Raw genomic sequence first — 12,066 nt, 5'->3', positions numbered from 1 at the left:
CAAATTAAATCACAAATTAAAGCGCACACCATCTGCTTAGCCCCTCTCCACGGCTCATCCTGTGATATCTCCTTTCCCGGTTAGTATAATTAACGCATCTATCTCCCACCTAAAACCGTCCTCAGTACTCCAGTTTAATTAAAAAACGCTGCCTTCACTCACAGCGTTATTCACAAGTGTGTGCCTGCATGCTAAAAAGGCGGCCTTTCTCAGCTGCGATGATGAATGAGGGTCAGGCTCAATATTGGGGAATCCGGAGCGGATGCCAAGTGTCGACTTCAGTGACCACAACACATCAGCGTGCTGGTGTAGTGGAGCGAGATAGGATGCCAGTGTTTATCACTGGCTCAGAAGACGGCACTGAACCAAAAACGTAACATTAACATGTTTATTCTCTTCACCTACAGTTATATGCAGACGTTTGGACCAAGGCCTTCAACATGTGGTGGTAGCATGAGAGAAGGCTTCTATTTATTTATTTATTTATTTATTTATTTATTTTTAGTTTATCACCACCACTGTGAACCATTCTGAGTTGGCAAGTTCACGCTCTGAATGACTTTGTTTACGTCGTAACGATCCAATTGTGCATAAATTTTGAAAAAATTGGTGGAATTCCCCTTTAAGCTATTACAGTTAAGTCCTGGCCGAATTCCCATACCTCACTAAGTTGTTCCCACGTCTCAACTATATCATTCTCGTGCCTTAATAAGCTGTGGCCACACATTATGTTTTTATTAAAGACCCCGTATTCAACATATTCCATTTTTCGCCTTTGGTCCACTTGTAATGTTTGTGTGGGTTTATTTTTTAAACGTTTACACTTTTGCTCTCTAACCACCTCCACTCTGCCTGCAACTGTTTTACCTGTTTATTTTTTATTTTCATTATTTTATTATTTATTTATTTGTTTTTATATTATTCTTCTTCCTATTCTTATTTTGATTATGATTTTTTAATTATTTTAGTCATTTTAAGTTTCCTTTTTGATCTTTTCCTTCTTTGTTTTATTTATCTTCTTTTGATTTTTTTAACTTTCACATTTTAGTTATGCTCTAATTATTGTTTTATATTTTCTGCTATTTTTTATGTATTTTTATTGTTAATGTTTCATTTTTTATACTTTCCTGATTTGAGTCATTTTTTATTAAATTGACTTTTATTATTTGATATGTTCTTACACATTATCAATCCCTTTTCCTGTATCAACTCGGCAACATTGTAAATGAGAGTCACCCACAATGTTCTCTGAGGTTAAATGAAGGTTGATTGATTGATTGATTGATTGATTGATTGATTAATTGATTGATTGATTAATGTACCAGAAACAGTCAGTATTCATTTTTACACAAACTTTTCCAACCTCTATAAGAATTCAACAGGCTGTTTTTGTTACTGGGCCTTTAAGACTTGACATATGTAAATAAGCTCTGTTCTGATTGGCTGCCTTGTATTGTGCCTCGTTTAAAAAGCAGTCTGGACTGAAACACTGAGTGCGTTTACATGCACTCAATATCAGATCATAATCCGATTATCCAAATGGTCATGTGAACACCATCCTCCGATCTAGAAATCTGATTAAGAAATCTGATAAAGAGATTGGATTTTGGCTCTGTAGTCAGATTTCTCAGTGCATGTAAACTCTTACTCTGATTTCTTTCATATTTCTCGGTCTGCCCATGTGCGGAAACAGACGGTGGTACCGGAAATAAGCAAGCAGCGCTGCTGCAAAACGCAGGAAAACTCTTTTGGAGCGACGCTGAAACCGACAATATCCTCGCCAAAATTAAGGATTTAAATATTCTTCATCTTCTAGATGATGTTTGTTCATATTTTCAGGTAAAGTGGTGCAATGTTTTTTAAAAAAAGGCGCAGCATGAAGTTTGAGTTTTACATTACGTTTCCATCACGTCTTCTTCTGTGAGTTTATTGGCTGGTTCCAAAGCAGAAATCTGATTACTGTCTGACTCATATAGACCTGGAGTTTCCCCAATTATCTGATTACTCAACTGCATATAAACATGTTGATCGGATTACTGACAAAATCTGATTTTCTGCAGTTATCGGATTATTAAGTGCAGGTAAACACACTCACTACAACTTCACTGCATGGGTGGAGCTAAACTGCTACAGGCTGAATAGGTGATATATGTGAATTTGTTTGTTTTTGTGATGTCACAAAAATCATTAACTGCTTTTTTGCAGCAGAGTTTCCATATATGAGATGTACAGACTGAGGAGCGATTATTATTATTTTTTTTTTCTTTTTCATTTCGCTATTAATGTCACAACTCATCATTCATTAATGATCATACAGACATAAGGTGATGTGGTACCACAACCACCCAACCCCCCTCCAAACACCATTGTGAGAGAAATTAGCTCTCAATATATTGTAAAAATTGTGACCAGGTTTCCTTGAATGATTTTGTGTTGTTTGTAAAATTTGCTGCGAGTCTTTACAAGTTGCAGTGATCCATGAGGAGGTTAAGCCAATGCCTTATTGAAATTTTGGTTCTGTCCTTCCAGTTCAGCAGTTTAACTTTTTTGACAGTGGTAAGTGATATGAATATAAAGGATTTGAGGTGATTGGGTGCTGAAAGTGAGGAAAGGTCATTAAGTAGTGCTACAATGGGACATTAAGGGATGACAAGGCCCAAAATCTCTGATAGCCTAAACTATAACTGCTGGGTCAGGGGACAAATCCAGAAAGCATGATAGTGATTGTCTGTTAAAGCTGGGCAATGTTGGCATGCATAAAACATATCTACATACTTCATCTCAGGTATTTCTTAAAGAGTGAAGAAAATGCCGTTTTCCATTAAGTGGGCCCTTTAAGACAGGATACCAAAAGCAGGGCTTGGCAGAACAGCAACTCCAGCTGCCAGAACAGTAAGACACAGAAGTGAGAATGGAGGATCTTTGGAGTTTGATTCGGTCAGGTTTACATAAACACACTATCCCCCCCAAACACACTCCCAAACTTAAGTTGTAATGGTTTTCAGGGGAGCTGAGCCCCCCTGGCTCCCCCCGTAACCCGGCTGCGAGTGTCCATCACTCACCTCTCAGTCTCTCTGAAAGCTGCACTGCTTCCGCACCAGATCGAAGAGCGATTTTATACAAGTAAATGCCACTACGTAGATGACATTTAAGCCCTGTTGTTTCGGAAGAACATGTCCAGGAAAAGGTCAAACAAGGTGAATTTATTGTTCGGAGGGGACGGCGGGAAAAGGGCAGCGAGGTGATTTTCATTAAGCTCTGTTAATCACGATTTACAAAGCGTAATTTTACATAAATCCCCCTGTAAGCTATAACCAACAGCTGCTTATGTTCAGGAGAGGCTGATATAGGAGTGGGTGGAGGAGGAGGAGTGAGAGAAAATGTGAGAAACCATATGCAGCCTGTTCTCAACTAGTGCTCAGATAAATGGGGACATTCATGGAGATTTAAAGTAAGTAATCAACTCTTAAATGCATGAATCAGACTGAGATAAGTGAAAAAATAAATATCAAATTATAACAAAATACATTTTATTATTCTGTTATTATAGATAAAAAATTGTAACAATTTTATACACAGCAATTCAGTTTGTAGATCTGTTTGTGTTAGATACACACCGATCAGGCATAACATTATGACCACCTCCTTGTTTCTACACTCATTGTCCATTTTATCAGCTCCACTTACTATATAGGTGCACTTTGTAGTTCTACAGTTACAGACTGTAGTCCATCTGTTTCTCTGCATACTTTGTTAGCCCACTTTAACCCTGTTCTTCAGAGGTCAGGACCCCCATGGACCCTCACAGAGCAGGTACTATTTGGATCATTCTCAGCACTGCAGTAACACTGACGTGGTGTTTGTATGTTAGTGTGTGTTGCACTGATCTGAGTGGATCAGACACAGCAGTGCTGCTGGAGTTTTTAAACACCTCAGTGTCACTCCTGGACTGAGAATAGTCCACCAACCAAAATATCCAGCCAACAGCGTCCTGTGGGCAGCGTCCAGTGACCACTGATGAAGGACTAGAGGATGACCAACACAAACTGTGCAGCAGCAGATGAGCTATCGTCTCTGACTTTACATCTACAAGGTGGACTGACAAGGTAGGAGTGTCTAATAGAGTGGACAGTGAGTGGACACAGTGTTTAAAAACTCCAGCAGCACTGCTGTGTCTGATCCACTCAGACCAGCACAACACACACTAACACACCACCACCACGTCAGTGTCATAATGTTATGCCTGATCAGTGTATATAAAACACACAAAATCACACAAATGCTAGAAGTGGACCTTGAGAAAAAAATAAAATACAGGAAAATAAATGTATAACTCTGTATAACTTCAGTGTGAATGGGTGTGGCCAAACTGCTGTAGGCTAAACAGGAGGAGCTACGTAAATGGGTTGGGTTTTTTGTGACATCACAAAAGCACTGAATTCAAAATGCAGCTTATTTCCATATCGTCACTTTCCAAAGAATAACAAGTATCTCCAAAACAGTGACTTTACAGGAGAGGGTAAAAACACTCTTACCTTTCAATGTAAGTCAATGTAAAGAGATTTTATTCTAAGTGATTTTAGAGCGTTTCCATTGGTCCAATCATCATGAAAATTTCACACAATGTAAAGGACAGCTGGTGTGTTGAATTGATATAGAAAACATAAAATAGACAAAAATGGAGACACACTGTTTTCTCTGGACAGCGATGGTATATGGGCTGGGGAGCGAACTGTACGCTTTATAATTTGATCCAAGTTTACGTTCTACATCAAACTCAAACTTTCATGCTGCGTCAGAGTAGAAAATCACAAAATTTGTTTCTCCGCATAATGAGCCCTTTAAGCGTGGAGGAAAATGCTCTTGAAGGCTGCCCTGACACACACACAGTCTGCAAAATCGTTCTTGTGTAAGATGTTTCTATCTGCTCTGTCCATCTCACAAATAGGACGAGAATTACTGCAGACGAGAAAATGTAAAGGTTAACTTAAATACGGGGTTTAAAACATACAATTGATCCAGAGCATTTCTGAACAGCCTTCAAGGCGAAAATGTCAGGCCATCATTCTCCTGCAGTATTTAACCATTAGGGGGTAGAAGATTTCACCCCGAGGGTCCTGTCTGGTCCCGGTTTTTCCAGGAGTCACATGTAAAAGCAGTCTTGGGCTCCACCCAGTGCCAATAAACAGAAAAACAGTCTAACACTGAAGAATCCATTTACAGTAACGAGGGAACAAACTCTTGGTAGAGCTTCAAGGCTCCAACTTCATCAAACTCCTTTCTGAGGTCCTCTAAAGATAAAGCTTCTTTCACTTCAAAAGTCGATATCCTGAAATAAAGGGCAGAGGAAGAAAAAGGAGAGCGACAGATGAAGTAACTGGCTAAATATTAATGAGGACGAAAGAGTTTAATGAGGAATTATTTTTTAAAAGAGAGCAAAAACGTAGGATGGGGAGGCTCTTACCTTTTAAAATCCTCAGAAAGAGGAGTTTCACATAAAACGCTCATCATCTTCTCTTTGCACCGTTTCCCTGATGAGTCAACATCAACTTTCGCTGTCCTCTGGAGGTGGATATACTCCTGTAGAGAAGAACTGAGATTCATAACTCTGTAAAGTATTTTTAAAGACATTAAGATAATTAATAGAGACCCAGGTGCTCAATGGTTAACACACTGCTCTGCTAAGGCAGGGACTGTGGGTTTGAGTCTCACTGTCGGGGTAGCACAGTGACGCAGTGGACGTGTGCCCGGCTCATAACGCAAAGATCAACAGGTCCAAACAACCCCCAAAAGACTTACAGTTGTGAGCAAAAGTGTGAACACCAGGTCAAACTGATTTTCTAGGTAAAGGAAACAAAGGAGGAACTGAGATTATTTCTGATTAGGGCTCAACCAACGTCACAAATGAGTTTAAGGCCCTAAAATATACAAATAACCACTAATATCTGATATTTTATGTAAGAAACCATGAAAGAAAAGACTAAAAAGGGTGTCGGCCAGTGTAAATTTACAGTCATATATTGTTGGTTTAAAATTGTGGTGTCAGGCAACCAAAATCCAACGTCTTACAAACGTCACGTCAACGTCATATTGACATAAAATACTGACATGTAGTCGTGAGGTATGGTCACCAAAACCCAACGTCTATTTAACGTCATAACCTTAACGTCAATTCGACGTGACAATCCAACATCATTAGCCGTTGATATTTTGTCGGTTTAAAATTTTTGTGTCAGGCAACCAAAATCCAACGTCTTACAAACGTCACGTCAACGTCATATTGGCATAAAATATTGACATGTAGTCGTGAGGTATGGTCACCAAAACCCAACGTCAATTAGACGTGACATTCCAACATCATTAGACGTTGATACTATGCTGGCTTATTTTGTCGGATATTTTGTTAAGTTTAAACGGTCGCTGTCAAATGACGTTTCGTTGATTTTTTAAGGAAAAATAGTAAAAATAAAAATAAATTAAAAAACAAGTTAACACATCCTCTCCACATTAAAATATGACATTTTACTTCATATATTAGAGCACAATTTCTATTTCTTGATTTGGAAAAAATTAAACAAAAATGTGCCAGAATTTTTGCACAGACCATTTATTCCCCCCCCCCAATATGTTAAATTCAGCGAATAAACAACAATTGTGCATTAAATATGCACCATCTTCAGCACATTCTCCATCTATCTGAAGAACCCTTTCATGATGCAAAGAACCCTTTAATCATGCAAGGGGTTCTTTGAGTGTTTATGGTTCTATATTGAACCATTTTCTTTATTGAAGAACCCTTAAAGAACCATCTTTTTTAAGCGTGTATGCTGTATTTTGTGTACATTCCACTACTGCGTACATAGCAGTTCCTTCAGTCACATTTGTATATTTGTATATAAAAAATGTAAAATATTTATTATTATTAATTATAATGTATCACAATAATCAAATTAAACCAAATCATTCTGAACTCTGAGATTTCATGATGCACTGAATCATTTCTTTAAGAATTATAACAGAATCGTTCAGAAACATACATCCTAAATAATAATAATAATAATAATAATAATAATAATAATAATGTTTTTTAATTATTTAGCACCTTTCATGCCGGTAGTAGCTGAAAGTGCTTTATGAACAGGAGATAAAATTAAAGAGTAATACAAGAAATTATAAGTATTAATTTAAAATCATGTAAGAAAATGACACAAATTATTAACATACATACGATGACAAATAAAAACAAGATCTAAAATCTGTATTTAAAGAAAAATAAAAAAATAAAAAACATTTTAAAATCACTGCTTTATGAGTTAGGAGTTTGTGCTCCATCTCAGTAGCGAGTTAACACACCTGCTATCAGGCTACTACGATATGAATAAACAGTTTAATCTGATCTGATCTAATCTGATCTTTAATCTGATGTGCCTCCTACAGTGAATATTACAGCTCACCTTAATGCTCCTCCTCTCTCCTTGCAGCAGAATCAGAATAGGCTTTCCCACGAAGAGTCGTCCAGTGAGTCTCAGCTCTGCCGTCCACTTTTCAATCAGTCTGATGTATTTAGCTTTGGATCTCATGTGGTCTAAATGAAGCAGTGCTGTCCAGAGTCCCTCAGCCTCGCTGTCTGCCATGTTTTGGCTCTGGAGGACGTCTGAAGTTGCGATAAGGTCAGAGAAGTTCTGCTGGAGCCACATGACCAGCTCGTGGACCATGGGCCTGGCCTGGAGACTGTGCGCTTTATTCACTACCATCTCCTTCAGCTCCTGGCACTGTTTCCTGGACAGCTCGCTGGAGCTGATGCTCACGTCCGGAGGAGCGTCTGGGTACCCGGGAGGGAGGTGAAAGGTCAGGTTCAGAGGTGTTTCCTTCTTGTCTGTCTGTACCAGTGTGTGGATGCGGTACACGAGGCCTGTCTCGGCTACACACAGGGAGAGAGGAGCAGGTCAATGCAGTGGTGCTCATAAAGCTGGACTCATTACTGGAATCGTCATATTAATAGTTCTTGTTATTTTATTCACTAATACTTTCTACAGTGTAGCTTCAAACTATATTCACCCCTTAAACCTTTACACAGTGCAACTTTCAAGCAACTGGTTGCATGCTGTGAGTTGCCTGCAACATCATTTCCATGCAACTTGACAGTTACACAAAGTAATTTAAACACAAAGTTGCATGCAACACATTTGATTACGCCACTAGTAAGCCAAATCAGCACTATTTTGCTACGTATTTGCTCGTAATCACATATTTGCGTTTTTGTATATTTTATTCCAGTTCTTTATTATTTTCTGTATCTATACATCAGTCTTTTATCAACCTATCTAAGGTTCTTTAATGTACACTTGTGTTTTTTACATGTTGTGGGTATGATAAGCCTTTGAAAATTAAGGTTTACGTAGCTGTTATAAAGTTCAAAGTGGTCCAAATCTCACTCTACACTTCTGTAATAATTTCCAGTCTTTGGCATCAAGTGAGGAGAAAATTAATAATTAAATTATGTAAATCATTGCGTAATATAACGATTTACACAGTTTGACACAAACAGCATTTAAATGTTATTACTGCTTACAGATACGTTAACTTGTTTTCGTGGCTCAGCAAACTGGCAAAATGGAAAACTACCAACTCGAGTCAGGTGGGTCTCCTTTTCAACCACTCAATAAACCATCTGCTGTTTTTTCTTGTCCATTGATCAAGTGAACGTTGATGTGATCATGTGATGTGTTATTGCCGTTTTGATTGGCTGTTTCATGAAACTTGTTTCATGAAGTGGAAACACTTGCAACTGTTACAGCCGAGTTTCAAGCGAGCTGCGGGATGCTTTTATAAGTCAAGTGCAATTTAGTTGGTTTCAAGCAACTAACGTTGCATAACGTTACAACCTTTCATACAACTATAAGGAACATGTTGCTATGAGCATGTGACGCAATATCAATGCCTTGATTGATTGGCTGTTTCATGAAACTGGTTCTACATAGTTGAGACTAGTTTCAAATAAGTTGCATGACACATTCTGCAACTTAGTTTCATGTACGTTTCAAGCAACTTAAGTTTCACCATGTAAAGCCAGCCTAAGGGCCACATGTATTTTTAGTGATTATTATTAGTAGTATTATTATGATTATTATTATTATTATTATTATTATTATTATTGCTATTATTATTGTTATTATTGTTATTGTTATTATTATTATCACCTTTGCAACACATAAATCAAGTACGTATTTATGTATAAATGTGTTCTTTGGATCAAATTTTCATATAATACCTTGCAAACAGGTCTAAATGAATGAATTAATTGTCTTTGTAAACTTGAAACTTCATAATTATCATTTCCCAAAACCCAAAAAGGAAGAACTATTAAACAGCCAGAAAACACAGCAAATGAATTCATTAGAGCCACCAGGAGTGACTAATGTGATCATTAACACCCATTAAAAATCTCTGTTACAGCTTTCTACAAAATCATTTGAAACATATTAAGTTTCACATCATTATCATCACATTATAGTCATTCTATCAATGTATCAGCTATAAAACTGGCTTTACATCACAGACAACTTTGATCCTAAACATCTGAGCTCCAGAGCAGATGAGGATGAGGATGAGGCCATAAAAATACAGAGTGAAACAGTAACTCCCTGCTTAGCCAAAGACGGTTTATGAGGAGCCTGGTGTCTTCCTATTTGTTATATCAAAAACATGACTCCTAAATGCCAGAGGGCACCTGTGAGCAAGTCCTTAGTGAATGAGAGTAAATGGAGCTCAACAGCTAAAAACGAAAAGTTTAAATAGTTTCTAAAAAAGCCCAGAACGTTCCTTTAATTTTGGAAAGTAGACAGATGTATTTCACTAAAAAAACAAAGAAATCTTACCTATGTATTTCCGTTTTTCTACAGCAAATGGGTTTTGGGCAGCAGGACCTGGCATCAGAGAACTTGTAGAGAGGAGAATTACCGCTCTGCCATGTCTTACGGTTTTCTCAAACACTAGAGGGCGCTCCAGAGTGAGTCCAAAATGAATGGGTTGATATGGAGCATTTGAGCAAAATCATAGTTTATAAATGCTTAAACATTTCTAATGTAAAAGAATACAATCATTTCCTGAACACAGAGCAGCATAAATCATTTTAACACTGCTGTTAGAATTTAAGAGCTTTTAAACTCGAGTTATAGGAGTTTAAAAGGACACCTCATGTACGTCCATGACGTCTGTTAGCCAATGAGCTGCTCCGCTCGCCAATCAATCATCACTCTCTAGCACTAATGCCCGCCTCCTGCTGCCCAAAACCCGTTTGCTGTAGAAAAAAGGAAACATACAGGTGAGTTTTCTTTGTTTTTTTTAGTGAAATCCATCCTTCTACTTTCTAAAATTAAAGAAACGTTCTGGGCGAGTGATTAGAAACTGTTTTAACTTTTCGTTTTTAGCCGTTGAACTCTATTTACTTCCATTCACTGAGGACTCACTCGCAGGCGCCCTCTGGCATTTAGGAGTCATGTTTTCGATATAACAGGGGAAATAGGAAGAGGCCAGGCTCCTCATAAACCGGCTATGCTGGCATTACTGCTACTGAGTGCTGATTGGTTGGCGAGCGGAGCAGCTCATTGGCTGTTCGCGCTGACTGACGTCATGAATATACATGAGGCGCCGTTATAAACTCCTTTAAGTCGAGTTTAAAAGCTCTTTAAAATATAACAGCGGTGTTAAAATGTTTTATGCTGCTCTGTGTTCAGGAAATGATTGTATTCTTTTACATTAAAAATGTTTCAGTATTTATAAACTATGATTTTGCTCAAATGCTCCACATCAACCCATTCATTTTGGACTCAGTCGGGAGCGCCCTCTAGTGTTTGAGAAACCCGGAAGACATTACAGAGTGGTAATTCTCCTCTCTACAACACATCTTATTCTACTGTATTCATTCTAAGAATTTTTGGTATGATGCAATGAAGGATATTGGACAAAAAATGATGATGTTTTTTGATATTTTATTTTATTATAAAGACTCCAATAAGGACATTTGCTACTTGCTTAATCTGTTCATTCTACTTGGTAAATATTTCATCCATAAAATGAAATTTGCAAAGAGAATCCCATTTTACAGTGCATTTAAAAATAACTTTTACAATCATATCTCCTCAATCCAGTATATGTATTGTAAAAAAACAGCTAAGCTAATGACCGTATTGAGAACATACAACGTTGTCTGAAGACTTGTTCCACTAACTTACCTCATGCAAGATGTGATAATCTGCTTTTCAGTTTATGAATGTACTTTATTCGTTATTTATATAGTCGTGGGCTGGAGGCTAGGGAACCAGCCTTGTGACTGGAAGGTCGCCAGTTCGATCCTCTCAGCTGACAGTACGTGACAGACTGAAGTGCCTTTGAGCAAGGCACCTAACCCCCAACTGCTCCCTGGGCACTGTGGATAGGGCTGCCCACCGCTCCGGGCAAGTGTGCTCACTGCCCCTTAGTGTGTGTGTTCACTAGTGTGTATGTGGTGTTTCACTGCACGGATGGGTTAAATGCGGAGGTCTAATTCCGATGTGTTCAGACACAGTTGGCTAAAAAGGTTCATATATATATGAATGATATATCACTTTTTTATAGTATTCTTAATTTCCTTTATTTACATTTTTGACTTCTCATTGTTATACTGAAACCCTGTCTCTGATAATTGCTTATTCCTCTAGCAATAAAAAAATTAAAAATTAAAAATTAAACATTCTCCTCTCTCCAGGTTCTCTGGCTCAGCCCCTAACAGAACCTGCTGAGTGGCTGGCTGGGGCTACACCGGCGTGGTTTCAGGTGCTCTGGGTTACCTGACTCCTCCATCACCTCAAACTCGTCCTTTCCGCAGAAAATCGCAGACAGAACCGACAGTTCATCCAGAACCTCCTCACACATTTCAGCAGAGAGAATTTAAAAGAAGAGTTTCAGTTTCAGAACCAGTTTCCCGAACCGAGCTCAGCTGTAGAGCCGCTGTAAACACAGACCACGTGGGCGTGTGATGGTGTGGAAACATTTAAAGCCCGTGCTGCAACACTGAACTACAAATAC

At 38.2% G+C, this 12,066-nt stretch overlaps 1 protein-coding gene across 1 annotated transcript; it reads right to left on the bottom strand.

Annotated features, from left to right (window-relative positions):
* Positions 1 to 4,305: 4,305 nt before the first annotated feature.
* On the bottom strand, positions 4,306 to 12,012 carry rwdd3 (RWD domain containing 3). Its single transcript, XM_036565293.1, has 4 exons — positions 11,829 to 12,012; positions 7,455 to 7,921; positions 5,465 to 5,580; positions 4,306 to 5,329 (listed from the first exon to the last, which is right to left on the bottom strand). Exons 1-4 carry the CDS (start codon positions 11,911 to 11,913, stop codon positions 5,218 to 5,220), a joined length of 780 nt encoding a protein of 259 aa, XP_036421186.1. The 5' UTR covers positions 11,914 to 12,012; the 3' UTR covers positions 4,306 to 5,217.
* Between the last annotated feature and the right edge of the window lie 54 nt (positions 12,013 to 12,066).

The sequence above is a fragment of the Colossoma macropomum genome, unplaced genomic scaffold (assembly GCF_904425465.1).
Source record: "Colossoma macropomum unplaced genomic scaffold, Colossoma_macropomum, whole genome shotgun sequence".
Taxonomy (NCBI): Eukaryota; Metazoa; Chordata; class Actinopteri; order Characiformes; family Serrasalmidae; genus Colossoma; species Colossoma macropomum.
This window is presented reverse-complemented; position numbering and strand designations above follow the sequence as displayed.

Coding starts and splice junctions, on each gene's coding strand:
- rwdd3 (XM_036565293.1), bottom strand. CDS start 11,913: ATGTGTGAGGAGGTTCTGGATGAACTGTCGGTTCTGTCTGCGATTTTC. Junction 7,922..11,828: donor TGAGGTGATGGAGGAGTCAG/GTAACCCAGAGC, acceptor CCCTGTGTGTAG/CCGAGACAGGCCTCGTGTAC. Junction 5,581..7,454: donor GAGAGAGGAGGAGCATTAAG/GTGAGCTGTAAT, acceptor TCTTCTCTACAG/GAGTATATCCACCTCCAGAG.